The sequence below is a fragment of the Anomaloglossus baeobatrachus genome, chromosome 1, assembly GCF_048569485.1.
Source record: "Anomaloglossus baeobatrachus isolate aAnoBae1 chromosome 1, aAnoBae1.hap1, whole genome shotgun sequence".
Lineage (NCBI taxonomy): Eukaryota > Metazoa > Chordata > Amphibia > Anura > Aromobatidae > Anomaloglossus > Anomaloglossus baeobatrachus.
The window spans coordinates 830,592,132-830,615,152 of NC_134353.1; the positions used below are offsets into that span (position 1 = coordinate 830,592,132).

The 23,021-nt window shown below is 40.0% G+C and overlaps 1 protein-coding gene across 14 annotated transcripts in view; it reads left to right on the forward strand.

Annotated features, from left to right (window-relative positions):
- The window catches only part of MEF2C (myocyte enhancer factor 2C), a 370,333-nt gene extending 347,698 nt beyond the window's left edge, over positions 1 to 22,635 (forward strand). For 7 of the 14 annotated variants that reach the window (XM_075325112.1, XM_075325114.1, XM_075325110.1 and 4 more), the window contains 5 exons: positions 1,059 to 1,231; positions 3,310 to 3,333; positions 4,029 to 4,158; positions 8,261 to 8,393; positions 16,195 to 22,635. In XM_075325112.1, coding sequence (XP_075181227.1) covers positions 1,059 to 1,231; positions 3,310 to 3,333; positions 4,029 to 4,158; positions 8,261 to 8,393; positions 16,195 to 16,516 — 782 coding nt within the window. In that variant the 3' untranslated portion in view covers positions 16,517 to 22,635. The remainder of the gene's footprint in view (positions 1 to 1,058; positions 1,232 to 3,309; positions 3,334 to 4,028; positions 4,159 to 8,260; positions 8,394 to 16,194) is intronic. The other 7 variants (XM_075325116.1, XM_075325124.1, XM_075325115.1 and 4 more) reach the window with 3 other exon arrangements.
- The last annotated feature ends 386 nt before the right edge of the window (positions 22,636 to 23,021 follow it).

Below are 23,021 nucleotides of genomic sequence, written 5' to 3' on the forward strand. Positions count from 1 at the left end.
CCCTCACTCCTCCTGGTATCTTAATTTTGTTATTTTGTATTGTCTGTACATGTCCCCTCTGAATTGTAAAGCGCTGCGGAATATGCTGGCGCTATATAAATAAAAATTATTATTATTATTATTGTTATTATTAAATCCCATCCACTGTGGTTGTACTGTACAACGCAGTGTTTTGGACGCAGCAAAAACACACAGCCTCCAAAATGCTGCTGACACTGAACGTGGGCACGAACCCTTATGCGGGCTTTACACGAGTCGACCGATCGTGCGATTTCACGAGCGATTGTACCCGCCCCCGTCGTTTTTGCGTCACAGGCAAATCGCAGCCGTGTTGCACAAAGTCGTGAAACCCCGTCACACGTACTTAACTGCTGAGTGACCTCGCTGTGGGCGGCGAACATCCTCTTCCTGAAGGGGGAGGGACGTTCGGCGTCACAGCGACGTCAAACAGCCGCCGGCCAATAGAAGCGGAGGGGCGGATATGAGTGGAACGTAAACATCCCACCCACCTCCTTCCTTCCGCATAGCCGCCGGGAGCCGCGGGACGCAGGTAAGCTGTGTTCACATTCCCAGGGTGTCACACGGAGCAATGTGTGCTACCCCGGGTACGATGAACAACCGGCACCATTTTAATTAAACAATTTTTTAAAACTGAGCGACGAGTACACGACTCACAATTTGTGAGCGATACTGCGCCGCTCGGAGGTTTCACATGAGACGACGCCGTGAACGATGCCGGATGTGCGTCACGAAAACCGTGACCCCGACGATGCATCGCACGATAGCTCGTCTCGTGTAAAGCCCGCATAAGGCTCAGATTCATCAATACCATTTTGCCAGATTTCTTGTGTAAAGTGCTTTGGAAAGTAATAAAAATTAGCACAATTTTGAGTTGTGTAAAAATGTTGCGACTTGATGAATCAGGGGCTAAGACTTTCTTTTGCACTGAAGATCATGTGCGTTGCATATACTTTATTGTCCTCTGTATACTGTACTCTATATGCTTATAGATTATAGCTTATGGTGACAGTTTCCTCTTTTGTGATCTCGTCACATAGGTAATGGGTATGGCAATCATCGTAACTCGCCAGGTCTGCTGGTCTCACCTGGTAACTTAAATAAAAATATGCAAACGAAATCACCACCGCCAATGAACCTGGGGATGAACAATCGCAAACCCGACCTCCGAGTTCTAATACCACCTGGCAGCAAGAATACAATGCCCTCTGTGGTAAGACATTATTACACTTTGGGGTTTTAGCTTTATAAAATATATGTTTTCATATTTTCGTGTGTATCATTTTGGGGCTTATCATAGGTTTTAATATTTGACGATTATTATAGTTTAGTGTAAATGTCATCTATGTATTATATATTCAGGGAAATCTGTACAGTATGTACAAAATCCCATACTTCTTTTAGGATAGATAGATAGATAGATAGATAGAGGGATGGATAGATAATAGACAGATAGATAGATAGATAGATAGATAGAGGGATGGATAGATAATAGACAGATAGATAGATAGATAGATAGATAATAGATAGATAGATAGATAGATAGATAGATACATAGATAGATAGAGGGATGGATAGATAATAGATAGATTGATAGATAGATAGATAGATAGAGGGATGGATAGATAATAGATAGATTGATAGATAGATAGATAGATAAATAGAGATATAAGATAGATAGATAATAAATAAATAGAAATATATGAGATAGAAAGATTGATAGCTAGATAGATAGATGGATAGTAAATGATAGACAGATCTAGATAGATAGAGGGATAGATAGATAGATAGATAGATAGATAGATAGAGGGATAGATAGAGGGATAGATAGATAGATAGATAGATAGATAGATAGATAGATAGATAGATAGATAGATAGATAGATAGATAGAGGGATAGATAGAGAGATAGATAGATAGATAGAGGGATAGATAGAGGGATAGATAGATAGATAGATAGATGGATAGATAGAGGGATAGATAGAGGGATAGATAGAGAGATAGATAGATAGATGGATAGATAGAGGGATAGATAGAGGGATAGATAGAGAGATAGATAGATAGATGGATAGATAGAGGGATAGATAGAGGGATAGATAGAGGGATAGATAGAGAGATAGATAGATAGATATGAGATAGATAGATAGACACCCACAGTCCCCACCCTGGATGTGCCCCATCAATCATCCCCACAGCCCCAGTCCCAATTGCATACTTGCTTTGGCAAAACTAATTTGTATTTGGTCATGCCAATAAAGCTAATTTTATTTGATTTGATAGAGGGATGGATGGACAAGTAAATGATAGACAGATATACATAGATAACAGATAGATGAGATAGATAAATAGAAAGATATGCGATAGCTAGAAAGATAGATAATAGATAAATAGACAGATAGATGGTGGGATAGATAAAAAGATAATAGAGGGATGGATGCACAGATAAATGATAGACAGAGATGGATAGATGGATGGATGGATGGATGGATGGATGGATGGATAAAAAGATAATAGAGGGATGGATGCACAGATAAATGATAGACAGAGATAGATAGATAGATAGATAGGTAACATAAATGATAGATAGCAAAATAGAAAGATAGGATAGATAGAATAAAAAATAGATAATAGATAGAAGGATGGATAGATAACAGAGAGATGAGACAGATAGATAGAAAGTTAGATAGATGGTAGATGGATGATAGACAGAATATGTTTCCTAGAAATCTATATTTCCATAATATGTGACCAATTACTAAGCTATAGAGCTGTTCCCACAAGCAATTATTCTATTGCTGCTAAAGCAAGATGTCAGCACTTGATTTATTTCTTGTCCCTTTAAGAATATTATGTCTGTTGGGATTAAGCAAGGAGTTTGTATGTTCTCCCCGTGTTTGCGTGGGTTTCCTCCGGGCTCTCCGGTTTCCTCCCACACTCCAAAGATATACAGATAGGGACTCTAGATTGTGAGCCCCAATGGGGACAGTGTTGCAAATGTATGTAAAGCGCTGTGGAATTAATAGCGCTATATAAATGAATAAAATTATTATTATTATTATTATTATTAAGAGGATGACCCCGGGGTCTCACACTTTAGCATCCAGATGCCGTAAAGAAGGAAGAAGGGGGAAACAAAAAATGATGCACATTTCTAAAAGCCCCTCGCAAATAATACCTGCTTTATGGCAGACATTGGAGCTTTACTGCTGCATGAAATATGATGGTTTATCATTTTATTTATCTTTATGGATATCTACTAATTGTTAATTAATACTCCTTTCCTCGCTCTCAGTCGGAGGATGTCGATCTGCTTTTGGTAAGTGGCTAAAGCTTTTTTGGGAAGATTGTAATGTGCTCATTTGTGCTGTAAAAATGTATAATACGGAGGAGAAACTTTTTTTTTGGAACATACTGGACTCCATCATTATAGAATAAGAAATAAAATGCCCCAAATCTTATCAGGGGAGCATTGTCCTCTGACCTAGGCACATTTTATACTGGAATTTAAATGGACACTTTAGTATAAATCATCCGGTGAAATTCCGTGATAGGAAATCTAGGAGCTGTACTGCCATCTGCTGGCTGCTTCAGTAACTGCTGCTCCCAGCCATTCCAAGGTGAATGATGGCTAATCCTGGCTGCTGGTAATTTTAATGACATTCCTGCATTTGAATGATAAAGAAACAATGATAGTACAGTATGCATATTTCATCAATTTTCCACATGGTCTGTTTTCAGCCCACAATAAAGCAATCTTTACTGGTGGCAAGTTCAATTGCCTAGGAGAAGCTGATGTAATGGGTTACCATGGCGACACTGGGGCTCTTGAAAGATTGTAAATGATAGGGTTGGGAGAGTTCATGGGAGTCACATGCTAAATGATTAATTTGTATCATGTTGGAGTGGGGTTTTTTTGTCTCTGCAGAAAAAAAATGTAATGTACTTTACAAAGCTACAAAGAATTTTGATGTTCTTTTTTTTTAATCGTGATTTTTTTTTTTCTTTTAATAGAATCAAAGAATAAATAACTCACAATCCGCTCAGTCACTGGCGACTCCAGTGGTTCCTGTAGCTACACCGACTTTACCTGGACAGGGAATGGGAGGATACCCATCAGCCATCTCCACAACATATGGCACTGGTGAGGATACATGGAGCAGCATTATTTTACTTCTTCATTTCACAAATTAATAGTACACATGGAAATAAGGAGCTTTATAATATGTTTTATCAGAGAATTCTCTCTCCTTCTGGACTGATTGCTCACAGGTAGAATCTATATTCAGTGAAGGTAGAGCTTCCTATTATGCAGATAGGAGATGGCAGTTGGTGCTTTTAAAATTCTACGGAGAGTGGAGATGGGGAGAATCTGGAGGCAGAGTGAGGACCTGGAGGCAGAGAGAGGAGCTAGAGTGAAGAGCTGAAGGCAGTGGGAGGATCTAGAGGGAGGAGCTGGAGGCAGAGAGAGGATCTAGAGGGAGGAGCTGGAGGCACAGAGAGGATCTAGAGGGAGGAGCTGGAGGCAGAGAGAGGATCTGGAGGCAGAGAGTGAGGAGCTGGAGGCAGAGGGAGGAGCTGGAGGCAGAGAGTGAGGAGCTGGAGGCAGAGAGTGAGGAGCTGGAGGCAGAGTGAGGAACTGGAGGCAGAGAGAGGATCTAGAGGGATGAGCTGGAGGCAGAGTGTGAGGAGCTGGAGGCAGAGTGAGGAGCTGGAGGCAGAGAGTGAGGAGCTGGAGGCAGAGAGTGAGGAGCTGGAGGCAGAGGGAGGAGCTGGAGGCAGAGAGTGAGGAGCTGGAGGCAGAGAGTGAGGAGCTGGAGGCAGAGGGAGGAGCTGGAGGCAGAGGGAGGAGCTGAAGGCAAAGAGAGGATCTAGAGGGAGGAGCTGGAGGCAGAGAGTGAGGAGCTGGAGGCAGAGAGTGAGGAGCTGGAGGCAGAGGGAGGAGCTGGAGGCAGAGTGGGGAGCTGAAGGCAAAGAGAGGATCTAGAGGGAGGAGCTGGAGGCAGAATGAAGACCTGGAGGCAGAGTGAGGACCTGGAGGTAGAGGGAGGATCTAGAGGGAGGAGCTCGAGGCAGAGGGAGGAGCTGGAGGCAGAGAGAGAATCTAGAGCAGTGTTTCTCAACTCCAGTCCTCAAGACCCACCAACAGATCATGTTTTGAGGTTTTCCTCAATCAAGTTTCTCTGATTTCCTTAATGTTGCACAGGTGATGGAATTATTCCCTGTCTAATATTGAGGAAAACCTAAAAACATGATGTGTTGGTGGGTCTTGAGGACTGGAGTTGAGAAACACTGATCTAGAGAGAGGAGCTGGAGGCAGAGGGAGGAGCTGGAGGCAGAGGGAGGAGCTGGAGGCAGAGTGGGGAGCAGGAGGCAGAGTGAGGATCTAGAGGCAGAGTGTGGAGCTGGATACAGAATGAGGAGCTGGAGGCAGAGGGACGAGCTGGAGGCAGAGTGAAGATCTAGAGGCAGAGTGGGAAGCTGGAGGCAGAGGGAGGAGCTGGAGGGAGGAGCTGAAGGCAGAGGGAGGAGCTGGGGCAGAGTGAGGAGCTGGAGGCAGAGGGAGGAGCTGGAGGGAGGAGCTGGAGGCAGAGTGGGGAGCTGGAGGCAGAGTAGGGAGTTGGAGGGAGGAGCTGGTGGCAGAGTGGGGAGCTGGAGGCAGAGTGGGGAGCTGGAGGCAGAGTGGGGAGCTGGAGGCAGAGTGGGGAGCTGAAGGCAGAGGGAGGAGCTAGAGGCAGAATCTGGTGCAAGTTCCAGAACAACAGTCCAGAACAACAGTTGCACTTCTCCATAGAACTTTATGAGCACCAACTGTCATCTCTCATATCAGTAATGGAAAAATTAAGACAAATTGTACCTGTGAATTGATCAGTCTAGAATGAGAAAGAAGCAGATTTCTACAATATGTATAGGACAGAATAATATATGTTACAAAGTTTCTTGTTTTCATGTTTTCTATATTACTTAAGCAATAGCTACTTTTCATGGGTTTTAACACAAACATAACATATTTCTAAACTCAAGCTACTGAAATCTAGAAAAACAATATTTATCTAGGTAATAAGTGTTACATTGGTGCATTGGATGTCCTCGGTTCTTTCCTGATCTTACTTTGGTCACAGAAACATTACCCAAAGGCACAAAATTGGATGTCCAATTACACATGTGCCATGCCACTCTTTTCTAGGTCTTTGGCTTTGATGATGATAGGTGAGCGCAGCGCTTAAAGGGTTATTTCCATCTCCAAGATCCTATCCCAATATGTAGTAGGTGTAATAATAATAATATTAGCAAATACCTCCAATTAGAAATGTAGTATAGTTCTCCCGATTCACTATGTCTCTTACCTCATATGCAGGGTATTACAGGACCTTAAGTATCCATGGTTATGTCCACTCATATCACTGGCGGACACAGCCAGAAAAGAGCCCCTGTGCAAGAACAATATATGGCCTCTTTGCAGTCGAAGAGTTGATCATAATGCACAATTGCACCTGTTTTAGAGGTAGAAATGGATCCCCCAACCTCTTGGGCCCCTGTGTAACTGCACTGGCTGCATCAATGATATGTTCGCCCCTGACTTATATAGTTAGTTGGTCAATTAGTTGCCTGTAGTCATAACCATGGATACCTAAGCTGTAAAGCCCAGTACATGAGGTAAGAGACATGGCGTATATCAGGAGAACTACACTACATTTCTAATTGGAGGTATTTGCTAATATTATTATTATTATTACACCTACTACATATTGGGATAGGATCTTCGAGATAAGAATATTCCTTTAACTATCATTTCTATTCCTAAGACCATTAATGGCGCACGAGGGCACATGGAAGAACAAACCTCTTCATTCTGCTGATGGAATCAGAATAATTAGTGAACCTAGTGTAAAGGCCCCGTTACACGCAATGACGTATCTAATGATATATCGCCGGAATCACGGATTCCGTGACGCACATCCGGCATCGTTAGCGACGTCGTTGCGTGTGACACCAACGAACGGCCGTTAACAATCAAAAATACTCACCTTATCGTTGATCGTTGACGCGTCGTTCATTTTAAAAAAATCGTTGATTGCTGCAAGACGGAAGTTGTTCGTCGTTCCCGAGGCAGTACACATCGCAACGTGTGACACCTCAGGAACGACGAACTACAGCCTACCTGCGGCCGACGGCAATGAGGAAGGAAGTAGGTGGGCGGGATGTTATGTCCCGCTCGTCTCCGCCCCTCCGCTTCTATTGGGCTTGGGAATGACGAACTACAGCTTACTTGCGGCCGCCGGCAATGAGGAAGGAAGTAGGTGGGTGGGATATTACGGCCGCTCATCTCCGCCCCTCCGCTTCTATTGGGCTCGGGAACGACGAACTACAGCTTACCTGCGGCGGCCGGCAATGAGGAAGGAAGTAGGTGGGCGGGATGTTATGGCCGCTCATCTCTGCCCCTCCGCTTCTATTGGGCGGCCGCTTAGTGACGCCGCTGTGACGCCGCACAAACCGCCCCCTTAGAAAGTAGGCGGTTCACCGGCAACAGCGACGTCGCTATAGAGGTAAGTCCCGTGTGACGGCTCCTAACGATTTTGTGTGCCACGGGCAGCGAATTGCCCGTGACGCACAAACGACAGGGGCGGGTGCTTTCACCAGGGATATCGCTAGTGATATCGCTGCGTATAAAGCCCCCTTTAAAATAATAGCTATCCACTGGATATTTTTTGTAGCCTGGAATCCTATTTACTCTTTGTAGCATTAATGTGATATGAAGTTGGAGCTTTTTAAAATCTGTGACCAGGTGAACAATGTCCAGCCTTCTGTTTTGTCACCTCCACCATACGAGTCCAGTGATCAGGGCTTTTTATATAGCGCTACTTTTTGTGGTCTTTACAAGTGGGCGTGGCTCACAGAGTAATTAGGCAGAGACTAAGGACACGTTCCCAGGGAATCATGTGAGCCACGCCCCCTTGGTAAAGACCATAGACATTAACAATACATAAAAAGACAAACAAACAAACAAAAAACACAATCCTCACAGGAGCAGTGGAAATAACTTTTGACCTGGTGAGAGATCCACTGTAAATGAATGGCCACCATGCAATACAGTGATTGCTGCGTCTCCTGCTCTAGTTTATACAGGGGGACTGAATGATTAACAAGACAATTCGTAGATTCTCATTATTATTCATTTTTTTATTGTACATGTTAATATAAAGTTTGAAAAAGTTATTAATATTGTTCTCGGGGTTTTTTTTCAGAATACTCATTAAGTAGCGCGGACTTGTCATCTCTCTCTGGTTTTAACACCAGTGCCCTCCACCTTGGCTCAGTCACTGGCTGGCAGCAACACCACCTGCACAACATGCCGCCCTCCACGCTCAGCCAGCTGGGGTAAGTCATGGCCCACACTACACATCACATTCATTCTGATCATTAACCCATGCGCCGCTCACTAAACACTGTCCACCCAGGGCTTTTACATGGCAATGTACCTTACTTAGACCCCAAAAATCTATAGGGCTTTTATAGAGGATCTGACAGCAGTTATTTTTATTACTATTGTTATTTTATTAACACCTGATCAATACAATGTTAAATGAGTTGGAAAGTTGAAGGGCCAAGTATATAATAGGGTAAAAAATGGAATGAGTAGAGATGTATCAAAACCAATGAAAAAGAAAAGTGGAGTCAATCCCCATTAAAATCTCCTCTTTTTAGGAACCCTGTGGAAATAAAGTGGTCACTTAAAGAGGTTTTAAAGTTTTGGAAAACCCTTGGTCCCTGGCACAGATTGTTTAAAAAAAACCCATACCTGTGTTTTACTGACCCTTTCCAGGTCCGGGGCTGAGTCCCCACCATAGTGTATGGTGTTTCTGCCATTGTCTGTGGCACAGATTTCATGTCAACAGCGCTGCAGCTAATCATTGAGCTCAGCTATGTAGATGACAAGAGTCGCCCAGCTCAGTTATTGGCTATTGACACGACGTTAGCGCTGCGGATAATAACAGACACCACGAGCTGTGGCAGAGACTCAGCTTTGGACCTGGGCAGGGTGAGTAAATCACAGATTTTTTTTAAGGGGAATTTCAGAACCAGGAAACCCCATCAATTAGTGCAATCAGTATCTGTAGAAGCAGAGCAGTTACCGGACAGTCATGTCTCACCTATCTGGTGAAACATTTTACATTTTTATTATCCAGTATGATATAGGTTTATTTATAATGGGTGGATGGTGTTATAACAAATATTTACCAACTTTTTAACCTTTTATTACAAAGACTAGAATATAGAATCTTGAGGAGCTGTTAGCTCAGGTAATATGCAATGTACGCACTCCCATCAGACAGTTTACATATATCATTTTATAGATGACAGGACACTATTTGGGAAGACGGGCACAACGTCTAAAGTGGTTGACAATTGCATGTTGCAATAGAACAACAAGCATTTAATGATATATATCATTATGGCTGCTCTCCTTGTAATTCCTCTGGCCGGTATTTAACCATCTTCCGGTAATTAGCTTACTCACTTAAAGCTATTGTCACAAACTACCAACATCCTGAACAATATATTTTTCAAGGGGCTTGTTTTCTGGTAATTGCAGAGGAATGCCCAACATAAAGTGATTTCAGAATACCCCTGTCTTATACTGTATAATGACATACATATGTTTCCATACATATATAGGACAGACAGGATGATGACAGTTTACACTCTGCCTGGGGTACCCCAACATTGCTGATAACTTCATCACTAAAACACAGAATGCAATTCTTACCAATCAAAATGTGAATACATGACATACACACGTGTGCACACATATACACATCCTAGGAGGTTACATGCACATAGAGATGTACACATACTGTACTTATAGATGTATTATCCCTCTGCATACACATACAATATACAAAACACATAGACAAAATGTACTTATAAATATACATATATTTTCTCTAACAAATACAATACACATACAACATGTGCACATACATATACACATGTATTCTTACATATAATATATGAACATACATATAAATATATTATTCTTTCACATATGCACATACAATATGCAATATATGCCCATAGTTATACATGCATTCTTACTCATATATACTGTACACATAAAGTATATGCACATTTACACAAAGGTATTCATGTATATACATACATGTGCCCAGAGATGTACATGTATTCTCACTTACATATACACATACAGTATATGCACATACTGTATACACATACAGTATGCAATATATGCCCATAGATATACATGCATTCTTACTCACATATACACATACAGTATATGCACATATACACAAAGGTATTCATGCATATACATACAACATGTGCCCAGAGACGTACATGTATTCTTACTTACATATACACATACAGTATATGCACATACTGTATAAACATATATGTACTCATGTATACACATACAATATGTGCCCATAGATATATATGCATTCTTACTCACATATGCTTATAAAATATGTGCACATATACATACTCAGATATATACATACACTTACCTATACAATATATGCACATACATATACACATATTCTTAGTCATATATACATTCACAATATTTGCACATACATACATACTCATGTATACATATACAATATATGCACAATCAGACACACATATTCTTACTCACACAGTGCACATACATATAAACTTACATATAGACATATACAATATGTACAATTAAACTTGCAGATATTCTTTCTCACATACTGCATACACATACAATATGTGCACATATATAAACATATATTCTTTCTCAGTTACAAATATATACACATACATACAATATGTGCACATATATAAACATATATTGTTACTCAGATATACGCGTACAAGTATATATACACATACATACAATACGTGCACATATTTGTACACATACTCTTACTCACATATATGTATACCCTATGTGCAGATACATATACACATATTCTACTAATATATGTACACATATGAGTTCACATGCATATTTTCTGCTGTTATATGGACAAACACATATTATGTTACATAGACACATATTATAATAGCGTACATACAGTAATAAATACATAATAAACCCCAATTTCACACAGTTTAATGTGCATTCTGCACTCTGTACCAGCAGGTGGCACTTTTAGACAAATTATTTTGCGTCTATCTGTAGAAATATTAACAGTAAATGGAATCATTGGTATTGTCTGGGAGTATTTCAATAGTTAATTGAGCGATTTTTTGGATCTGATTTGTCAATATTAAGAATTCGCTAGTATGCAAATTATCTCTCTTACTGAGCGAAAGAACTATCTAGAAAGTACCACACAGGAGAGGTTACCATCTACCCTGTATGTCAATTTATGACCTTTTAACAAGCCACATGCAACAGGATCACATATAAATGTCAAGACAAAAAAGTATTTATTGACAGCCAGTTTTGGGGTTTTTTGCCCCTGATCAGTACAGCATAGACTGTGTGGCTGATTAGTTACCTGTGAGGCAATGTGGGGGAAATACTGGTCCTTCTTATACAGATCTATTAAGTATGGTGTATTACGGGCAATTCTGTACAGGAGCAAAGTAAGTAAATTAGCCGTCTAAGGCTAAGTTCACACTTCAGTTGTTTTGCATCTCAAAATCCGTCACAATCCGTCACCTTGGGGAATTACGGTATCCTGCAAAATATTTTGCAGGAATCCAGTGTTTCCCCATAGACTTCTATTAGTGACGAATTGCGACTGATGACCCTGCGTTGCATCCGCTGCATCGCGGTCCGTCGTTTTTGACTGACCGCCGAGCGGGTAGCAACGCAGAATGTAACGTTTTTCGGGCCGTCAAAATAAACGCGCCCCGCAGGAATCCGTTGCCATCCGTCAAGCTTGTAATGTATGTCTATGGTGCTGGATTCCGTCATAATCCGTCTTACGACGGAATCCAGTGCAGGATTCCGTCATGCTCTACTGAGCATGCCCAGCATGTTTGGCACGCCCACTGGGCTGTCCCAAACACAAACGGATCATGACTGATCCGTCAAAAAACGGACGCATAACGGATGTAACGGACGCAACGGATCAGTTTTTTCACAGGATTCCTGTGAAAGGAATCCTGTAAAAAACACATCCGTTGCATCAGTTGACATCTTGAAAACGACTGATCCGTTGCTGACGGACCTGACGGATTTAAAACAACTGAAGTGTGAACTTAGCCTAACAAAGACTATTGCAAATGATCAGCCAGATGCTCTTCTATAGCCGTCCTGTTTCGGAGTGTTTACCGCTCATCAGTACAGAGTGCAGCAGGCGCTGCTTCCAACATAGCTTCTTTCACTTTACGAAAAGAGGTAATTTGCATACGTTTGCCATCATTGCCTGTAATATTCCATACTTAGCTAGTCTTTTTAAGGAAAAACCAGTCCTTCCTCCACAACTTCTGAGTATTTATGATAAGAGGACGATTTTGAGGGGCCCTCCCAAGTGTAGCCATGAAAAAATATAAATGTACATTGCTGTATGTAAAAATTCACATGTTTCCGATTACTTTATTTTATATTTTTTACACAGAATGTTTTATGTTTTTGTTTGTTTTTTAAATCTCCTTAATGATAAAGAAGAAAAAAGTTATTGAATTGTATTAATTATGGAACAGTTACTGTATTTGCCCATAACACCCATGTTATAAAGTAAATATCGCCTCCAAATCCATGTTACCCCATTTTTGATAATGCCATTATACATTTTTGGCTGTGTACTGCTTCTGATTTGGCCGTTCCCTGGTGTAAGTTTTCGGATAAGTGCCTATTACTATATGATCAGTGCCAACCAACCACATTTTTGTAGTAAACGTGAATTTTTGCGCAGAAAAGAGAACTATGTCTTATGTAGCATCACGTGGCCGCACATTATAGCACTATAGTGCCGTCGATTTTGTTGACTTGCTCTGTACTTCCCAAGCTCAGGCTTCCCATCCCAAAATGAGATAAGAGTTTTCAACTTTTCACCACATTTTAAGCAGCTGAACGAACATGTAGCTTCCAACTTGTAAAAGATGGCATTTATGTATTTTTAATGTAGGCAGATCTCAAGTGAACCAGTGCGTAATAAGATGTCTCCAAACAAAACACTGCTAGTCTTCTTCTTAGATATCGTATTTGCCTTATATTTAATCTTCGTGAGAATTATTTACAAAATTGAAATGATAAAAGGATACAAGTGGCCGATAAGAGTTAATATGGTTTTAGATCCATATTATAGATGCTGTTACTTTGTCTGCCTAGTGAACTCTATGGACAATACAGCATACAGCTCAGTGGGTCTCATTGATTAAAAGTACCTAACAAAAAATATTTATTGCTCTCAGCAACCAATTAGAAATCAGCTACATTTTTTTTTAAGTAACTCCGGTCAGGGACATACATAAAAATTATGGGGTGTCATTGCAAAAGTCCTAATTCGGTCCCTCACAAAGTATATAGATATAGATATTTATGCATATGTATGTATGTATTTCTCTGTGGCATAAGCAAGCTCATGGCATTGAGGCACAATCACGGAAGGGCATGCCTCCCAACTTTTAGAGACAGAGAAGGAGACATGTATTGCATCACGTACTATGCCCATATGTATTGCAGCACATAATTGTGTCTGTAATAAAGCCCCTTAATATTATCACTCACTACGATATCCCTTTCATTGCCTTCAGGGAGTATTATGCCCCCAAAAATGACCTTCATGATACCTTCATAGTAAACTCCCCCATAGAGTTTGTCTCTACAGTAACCACTATATGCACTGGATGATGACCCTACAGTGCCTCCCACACAGTTTGATGCCCTCAAAGTTCCCACACACACAGTATGATGCCCCCAAAATATGATAGCCTCCATAGTGACACCCTATGATGCAGCTATTACCCTCTATAAAGTAAAATACCCAACTCCACAGCTCTCCACATAGTATGATACACCCCTACACAGTATGAGGCCCTACAGAGATGAGAATGGGGCTTACTTGGATCCCAGGAGATTAAGACCTTAAGTACTGCTGTTAGTCTGAGAGGATGGAACTTGGGAAAGTGTCGCCCACCCAACCTTCATGATTGTCATGGCAGCCAGGGGCCTCCTGAAAGCTACATTCTTTCCTATGTTTGTACACCTAGGAAGATCAGCCTGTGGCTGAGCTTCAAATCAGTATGGTAGTTTTCCAATACCCTGCAATCTTATAGTAGTGCAGTGTGTTGTACAAGTGATAAACAGATTGTAGATTCAAGTTCCATGAGGGACTAATAAAAAAATGTAAAATACATTAAAAATATTTTTTAAAAATGTAATAACAACATATACAAGTTCAAATTATTCCCCCTTTGAAACAAAAATCTAATATATAAAGTTGAGTGTATGTGTGTATGTGTGTGTATGTCCGCTAAAGGAATCTGCACCATCGCATTTACAATCACAAAATTTTGCACAGACACCTCCTGTGAATCAGGGAACGTCATAGAGTATGTTTTGACAGGAAAATTTAACTCCGCGCTTTACAGTTACTCTCCAAAAAACCTGCCTCCATTAAAGTCAATGGATCTGCGAGCTATAGGTTATTAATAGGAGCTGTGATTGGTTGCTATAGGAACAAAATATATTTAGTATAAGAAGCTTATGTGTGAGGTAGTAAGATGTCGGTGGGAAGACGGATAGAGAAAGACAGAAAGAGACAGACAGACATAGGCACAGACAGAGTAAGAGGCAGACAGGGAAAGAGACAGACAGACAGGGAAAGAGACAGATAGAAACAGACAGTCAAAGAGACAGAGGTAGACAGACACAGACATAGAAAGAGACAGGCAGACAGGGAAAAAGACAGACAGACAGGGAAAGAGACAGGGAAAGAAACAGAGACAGGAAAAGAGACAAAGAAAGAGACAGGGAAAGAGACAGACAGGGAAAGAGACAGAAACAGGAATAGAGACAGGTATAAGTAAAAAGACAGAGACAAGGAAAGAGACAAGGAAAGAGACAAGGAAAGAGACAAAGAAAGAGACAAGGAAAGAGACAAGGAAAGAGACAGAGAAAGAGACAGAAAAAAGGAAAGAGACAGGGAAAGAGACAGAGACAGATGGGGAAAGAGACAGACAGGGAAAGAGACAGGGAAAGGGACAAACACAGAAAGAGACAGACACACAGAGACAGACAGACCGAAAGACAGACAGAGAGACAGACAGACAGACAGAGAGACAGACAGAGAAAAACAGAGAAAAACAGACAGAGACAGACAGACAGACAGAGACAGGCAAACAGAAAGAGTCAGACAGAAAGAGACAGACAGAGACAAACAGACAGAGACTGGGAGAGAGACGGTTACTATCCTGGGAAACGCCGGGTACTACAGCTAGTCTTGCATATTTGTGAGTGTTCAATGCATAACCGTCTGAACTAATAAAATGTTGTGTATATCCCATACAGTTAGTAAATAGTGAATCATGAAAACCATAGAACAAAGTTAATGTCATTTTTACAATAAGGTGAAGATCATAAAAACAAAACTCAAAAAAACATTGTGGAATTTTGTTTCCCTAGTTTTAGTACATTAATTGGTCAAATTAATGGCTTCTTTCCAAACTACAATTTACTTTGCAAAAAAAAAAAGGCAGAAAAAAAGAAAGCTCTTGGAAACTAAAGAGGAAACAATCTAAGGTTTGGGACACTAATAGCCTATATAAACCTAGAGCTTGTCTAGATTAAAACCTCTTTGTGCTTCTGTAATAAATCTGAGGCCTATGGATACAGGATGGATGCAAAGCAGCCTATCCACAGTGGTATGGGTCTGTAGATTACAGATCAGTTATACAACAGTGTGTCTATGCCCTAAATGGCCAAACCTAGCAATAATGATGTAGGTATCGTCTAAAGCTGAATTACTTTTTTACTTAGTATTATAAAAAAAATCAATTTTAAAGTAAAAAATAAAAAACGTGCCTATACCTCCTGGTACTATAAGGTACCATAGTGGGATAATTCACTGGCCAAAGGTAATGCCATCTTGCTAAGACAACTTACCATAGTGATAGCAAGTTGTAGATGCTCAGTGTTGGTTCAGCTGCTTAAATTGTCCTTTTTTGTGAGTGTTAGTGAGTTTAGAGGCGTTTTAAGCCTCCTCATTCTGTAACTGCGTTTCCTTTCCTCCTACAGAGCTTGCACTAGCACTCACTTATCTCAGAGTACAAATCTCTCCCTGCCTTCTACTCAAAGCCTCCACATCAAGTCAGAACCTGTTTCTCCTCCTAGAGACCGTACCACCACACCTTCGGGATACCCTCAACACACGCGCCACGAGGCGGGGAGATCTCCTGTTGACAGCCTGAGCAGCTGCAGCAGTTCGTATGACGGAAGCGACCGAGAAGACCACCGAAACGATTTCCACTCCCCCATTGGACTCACCAGACCTTCGCCGGATGAAAGAGAAAGCCCGTCAGTCAAGCGCATGCGGCTCTCTGAAGGATGGGCAACATGATACAGTTATTATATATTAGAATTTTTTGCAGTGTGTGTGCTATACCTTAATGGGAATTGGGCAGGGAGGGAGGGTCGATATACATTATATGTGCCGTGTGTGGGGGATAAAATAAAGTCAGGTACTCTGTTTTGTAAAAGTACTTTTAAATGCCTCAGTGATCCAATTATAGGGGTAAGGAGAACTGCTGAACGGACAAGCTTAGCACTTAAGCTATAAACAGAAAACTTGTACAAAATAGATTTTGAAGCTAACCTCTTTTTCACTGTTGTGCTCCCTTTGCAAAATGTATGTTACAATAGATAGTGTTATGTTGCAGGTTCAACGTTATTTACATGTAAATAGACAAAAAAAATAAAGAAAACTTTTTGCCAAAATTGGCAAATGTTTTTCCATGAAAGAAAGCAGCTGTTATGCAACATATGGTGACATGTACAGAGGTTTGACCGACCCGGCATCGTGTGGCTGTGGATAACCCTAGAAGGCTGGGCCGCCGAGTCAATGTAAACTAATCAAAACACACCAGCATGATAAAGAAAAAAATATATATAAAAGTATAATATGGCACTTATTTGAATAAATTTGGGGTCATACGAAATGGTGTTTTTTGATAGTTTACATCTTTTTGTTGTTCATTTCTGGGTATACATCACTTAATATATAGAAATATAAATTATGTACATTACATTTTGCTTATTTTCATATAAAAAAAGGTTAAATGAAGTTTTGCAAAACATTTGTGGCTTTTTGTAGGTAATTTAAGCCAAAATGTATTTTCTTTTTTTTTGTTATTTTTTTTTTTCACGATAGCTTTGCTAATATTTAACAGTCCTTGAGTACAAAAATAATGAAGGGGATTTCTTTTTTTTTGTAAAAAATAAAAGTAAAAAAAAAAATATTGGCCCCCAAACCACCCCCCAAAAAACCGGTCCATGAAGAATTTCACGCTTTTGCTAATCGAAATAACTGTTTTCTCTTTGTAGACGTTTTTGTTTTTGAAATGTGTATTTCTAATTATATGAAATAATATTAAGAATCTTTAAAAAAAAAAAAAATCTGTGAAATTAACATGCTTGTATACAGCAGTCTAATAAACATTGAACTAGCATTTTTTTGTTATCTTAATAGTGGGGAGGGAACAATATGTGTGCTGCTGCTTACTGTACGTGGGTAGCTGTATCGTAAGACTGCACTGACACGCAGGTCCAGCGCTATCACAGGAATATCCGCCATGGTTCCAATAGTTCAATGGACCTTGTTTTTGCATCCGCGTGGGTGAACTGACATCCATTGTACATACATCAGTGCATTTAGGTCTTCACTTTTCATCTGACATTAGATTTTATTGCACAAATGGAATCCAAATCTAGAGCCATTTCACCCTGTAGCTTTGACTCCGTATTGCATATTATTAACTATCTTTACATTTTGATGTGTCCAGAATATGCAAATATAACCAACCGAGTTTACGAGTATTGTTAGCAGTAATTTGCCTTTTTGAAGGATTCTTTCTAGGGAAAAAGTAAAGATAAATAGCCATATATAAAGTTTACCTAGCAACTTTACTCAGCAATGCATACCGCACATTGTAGTAAAAAAAAAAAAGTTTGTCATATTATTGACTGTGCAAAAATACTGTTAGTCACGCAACCAGCAGAAATTAGAATGTAAGTGCAATTTTTTAGCTTAGTGTAGTCGATAAGATACTACTGGAGCCAATAGTCACAGAAAAATGGATGAAAGTCAACAGACAGCAGAAGTCAACCCGTAGGAAAGAAATGAGGTTTAGATAACCCATCCTACTCCAGCTGTTACATATATTATAGTTCTGGCCAGTGAGAGCCATGTTGGGATGGTAGTTTAGATAACCTATCCTGATCCAGCTGTTACATACATGCTAGTTCTGGCCAGTTGGAGCCATATTGGGATGGTAGTTTAGATAAGTCGTCCTACTTCAGCTGTTTCGTACATGCTAGTTCTGTCTAGTCAGAGCCATGTTGGGATGGCAGTTTAGATAACCCGTCCTGATCTAGCTGTTCCATACATGCTAGTTCTGGCTAGTCAGAGCCATGTTGGGATGGTAGTTTAAATAACCCGTCCTGATCCAGCTGTTCCGTACATGCTAGTTCTGGCCAGTTGGAGCCATGTTGGAATGGTAGTTTAGATAACCCTTCCTAATCCAGCTGTTACATACATGCTAGTTCAGGCCAGTTGGAGCCATGTTGGGATGGAAGTTTACATAACCCGTCCTGATCCAGCTGTTCCGTTCATGCTAGTTCTGGCCAGTCGGAGCCATGTTGTAATGGCAGTTTAGATAACCCTTCCTAATCCAGCTTTTACATACATGCTAGTTCAGGCCAGTCGGAGCCATGTTGGGATGGTAGTTTAGATAACCTGTCCTGATTCAGCTGTTACATACATGCTAGTTCTGGCCAGTTGGAGCTATGTTGGGATGGTAGTTTAGATAAGTCGTCCTACTCCAGCTGTTCCATACATGCAAGTTCTGTCTAGTCAGAGCCATGTTGGGATGGTAGTTTAAATAACCCGTCCTGATCCAGCTGTTCCGTACATGCTAGTTCTGGCCAGTCGGAGCCATGTTGGAATGGTAGTTTAGATAACCCTTCCTAATCCAGCTGTTAAGTACATGCTAGTTCAGGCCAGTCGGAGCCATGTTGGGATGGAAGCTTACATAACCCGTCCTGATCCAGCTGTTCTGTTCATGCTAGTTCTGGCCAGTCGGAGCCATGTTGTAATGGCAGTTTAGATAACCCTTCCTAATTCAGCTGTTACGTACATGCTAGTTCAGTCCAGTCGGAGCCATGTTGGGATGGTAGTTTAGATAACCCGTCCTGATCCAGCTGTTACATACATGCTAGTTCTGGCCAGTCTGAGCCATGTTTGGATGGTAGTTCTGTAGCTGGAATGAGTTAGTTGCTCTTTGCTGGTATAAAGGGAGAACGGTGATCTAATTTATTAGAAAAAGCACAATTTTGTGATTCAGTCACTTTCTGTAAAGTATAATTTTGTAACTGAACTGTACCTTGCCAAGATTTGGTTTGGCAATGCTATTTTTTTTGCTGTTCTTGCAATCCCTTTGTATTTAAGGTGTTTTTGAGGCAGAGCCTCAATAGGGTATTAACATTTAAATGCATCCTATATAATTATCAAAAAGATAGGCAGCATTCTTCTTTTTAAAAAGAATCTGTCAGCAGGATTTCACCCCCATAACTTTTAATATAGGCTTGTAGCTCTTCAATAGTCAAGTCTAGCAATACTTTTACATGGCCAGTTCATTCCTCCATTCTTGAGAAATCAGTGTTTGAATTGATATGCAAACCATGTAGTATAAATAAAGCTTCTGTCACTCCAGCTCTATTCTTTTCCCAATACTGCTTCCTCCTGCTTGATTGACAGCTCCTTTATCTGAAGTTGCACAGGATAGTGACTGCTGGTAAAGCAGGAAAAAGTGGTGCTGATTGGGGAAAAAAGTTGGAGTGACAGAGACTTCAGATATACTAATAAGGCTGTAGATCTGAGGTCTCTGTCACTCCAACACTTTTTCTCAGTCAGTGATACCTCCTCTTGCTTGAATGACAAATTTTATGTCTCTGTGCTGTGTGACTTATGGCAAAGAAGCTCATCAGTAAAGCAGGAGGAAGCAGTGATGGGCAAGGAATAGAGCTGGAGTGACACAAGCTTCATATTTATATTCTTATTTACATATCAATTCAAACGCTAATTTCTCAGTAACAGTGGAACGGAGTGGCCATGTAAAGGTATTGCTGGACTTGTCTTTGAAAGAATTAAATGTGGATGTAAATAGTTTGCAGTGTTAAATCATGCTGACAGATTCCCTTTTAGCTTGATATGACCAGAGTGGCATTAATTTTATCATTATCATTTCACTACAAATCCCCAAAAATTCACATTTTCTAAAAAAGCCCTCAATTGAGATATAGTTCTTTGGCGGTTCTCTTAGAATTGTAAATGTCATATTCTCATTTAGTCTAAACCATAAGGAGGTGCAATTAATCATAACAATCATGAGAGATGTCATTCTTTAATACCTGTATGTGTTCATGTTTGCCATTTACCCCCCATCATTAACATAGTTATAACAATACTGATGTGTGTTGTTGTTACCATGTGTCTCTTTCAGGAACTTAAATTATATGTATTCGTTATGTTTTTCTTTTTTTTAACAAGCCACTTGAATCTGAATAAAGGCTGTTGCCTAAACACAGAGTACTTCATTTGTTCTAATGGTGCCATTAGTCGTGATGTCATCCTTCTCACAGTGTTCCATTTTTTTATCCTAAATAGTTTTTGATAAAGGACTGCTGGAATATTTCTTTCTGTAACAGTATTTCACACTGGCTGTGTAGTTGAGGTATTGTCAATGGGGGTAATTTATTATATTTGGGGCCAAATAAGGGAAGAGTTTAATTTTTCCCTAAATCACACCAGAAAATTGAAGTAAACTTTTCTTGTTAGATTTAGGGTTCCTCAAAAGTAGCAAATTTCATTTCTGTTATGGCTATTGGTTGCAGTAAGATGATTAGCCATCTCTAACTGCCTTTCTAGATGAGCGTACTCTTTAGTTAGCCTTTTAGATAATTACCAATTTGCTAATTCCTAAGCTGGCCACTTACTGATATATCTGGAAGACTAGGCCACACGTAGAACCTTTAAATCCTGATTAAAAGTGATTTAGTTGTTCAGCGGTCATAGTGGTCAACTATTAAAGATTTCAGTAGCCAAGATTTCGAAATACCTTTCGATCTTTCAATAGGTTTACATATTTTAGGGCAAGTTTCCACTAGAAATATTAAGTTGAATAGCAAAGAACAACATTTCAAAGAGTTTCCCATCTCAGACATTCATGGTAGAGTCATACATTTCTGATAAATGCAGGTCCCACCTCTCAAAAGCGGTGATTCTCAGGCCACCTAGCTTTTGTGACCATAGAGGTGGCTATTCATGCACAGCACTCTCAAGTTACTTTTATGGGTGTTTTGAAGAATCTATTTTTAAACCTCAAAAAAAGTAAGTAGGGGCACATTGTATATATGGCCAACAATCCACTCATAGCGGTTGCGTAAGTGAACCCATTTCCTAAGATAGGTACACATCCCAGAAATGGGGCCTAGCTTTACCAGACATTTATACCCTTTACTATGAATATATTATAATTGCCTGAGATTAGAATTGTGACACTAAAGTTTGGACTACTGTAGGTCTACAATAATCTTACCAGATTATGAAAACTTTTGCTTTGCTTGCATATTCTAGGTTGGAGAATAATTAGTCTTTTCCTGTAGAGAAAGAAATTGGCTTGCGACTGACTGGTCAAGTTGGTGGTCTTGGAAACAAGTTCTCTAATTTTATTAAGGGGTATATCAAAAGAAACATTGACTTAAAATTCACAATTAGTCTACTTTAGGCTCACAAGTCTTTTTAAGTCTTTTTATACGTAAGGTCAATCCTTTGTTAAAATCTACCTGTAGTCCTAACTATTGCAGTGTGTCTAGCTTTTCATGAATTACACCATCGTGGTATCTTCTTTATTCTACACCTACCCTTTTTTCGCTCCAGATAGTAAATCACCCCTATTTTAACCAAAGATATGAAGCAATCCAAGATTTCTAAAAGAATGTAATATCAGAAATGAACACTACCGTACAATAGCCATCATCTCTTCAACATAACAGTTATCCATTCCTTACCAACAGCTCTATATCACTTTTACATGTGAATTTGTACTACTTATCCCATTTACTGTTAAAGCTTGGATTGCTTCAGTTGGTTTTATGTATAATTTGACTTTTTTTGTAGTTTATTTCTATTAGTATTTTAAATGGAAAGTTTGTAAAAGAGGGAGATTAAACGTTTCCAGCTATTGAAACAGAGGCTCACAGCGGCATAAGCTGGACTTTGTCGCCCCTAGATGGCAAGATGTTATATAACTAAGTTACACACATCTGTATATCTTAAGGGACCTTATTCAGCTGTCTGTAGTGAACATATATGGATACATTGAAGACGTTTCTCCTGCTGGTATCAAGGTATAATTTGTATTTTGCGGATTATTAAGTAAAATGACTGTCTTTCATAGTGAACTGTTGTCTCTAGTCCATTCTTTCTGAAAATAACGTCATTACACTTATATTTCTAACTGTATGGATTAAAATACTATTTCCCAGCAAGAGATAAAATGTGACTACTTAAATTGGAAAGGAGAGGAAGACGGATTACAACATAGTGCGGTACAAATTTGCAGAGATGTGTATGGATTACAGTGTTTTAAAGAGTACCTTGTATAAAGTAAAGATGTTGCTGCAATGGTAATGTAATCACCATCAAGGGGTGTAGGAACTGTAGAATGGTGTAGAGTTCCTAGGTATAGTGACGCACTTGCCCGCTAGGGGTCACTAGTACCAAGGCGGGGATGGTCTGCAGAGAAGCCAGGAGATCATGTCAATACAGAGGAGCAAGAGAAGCTGAG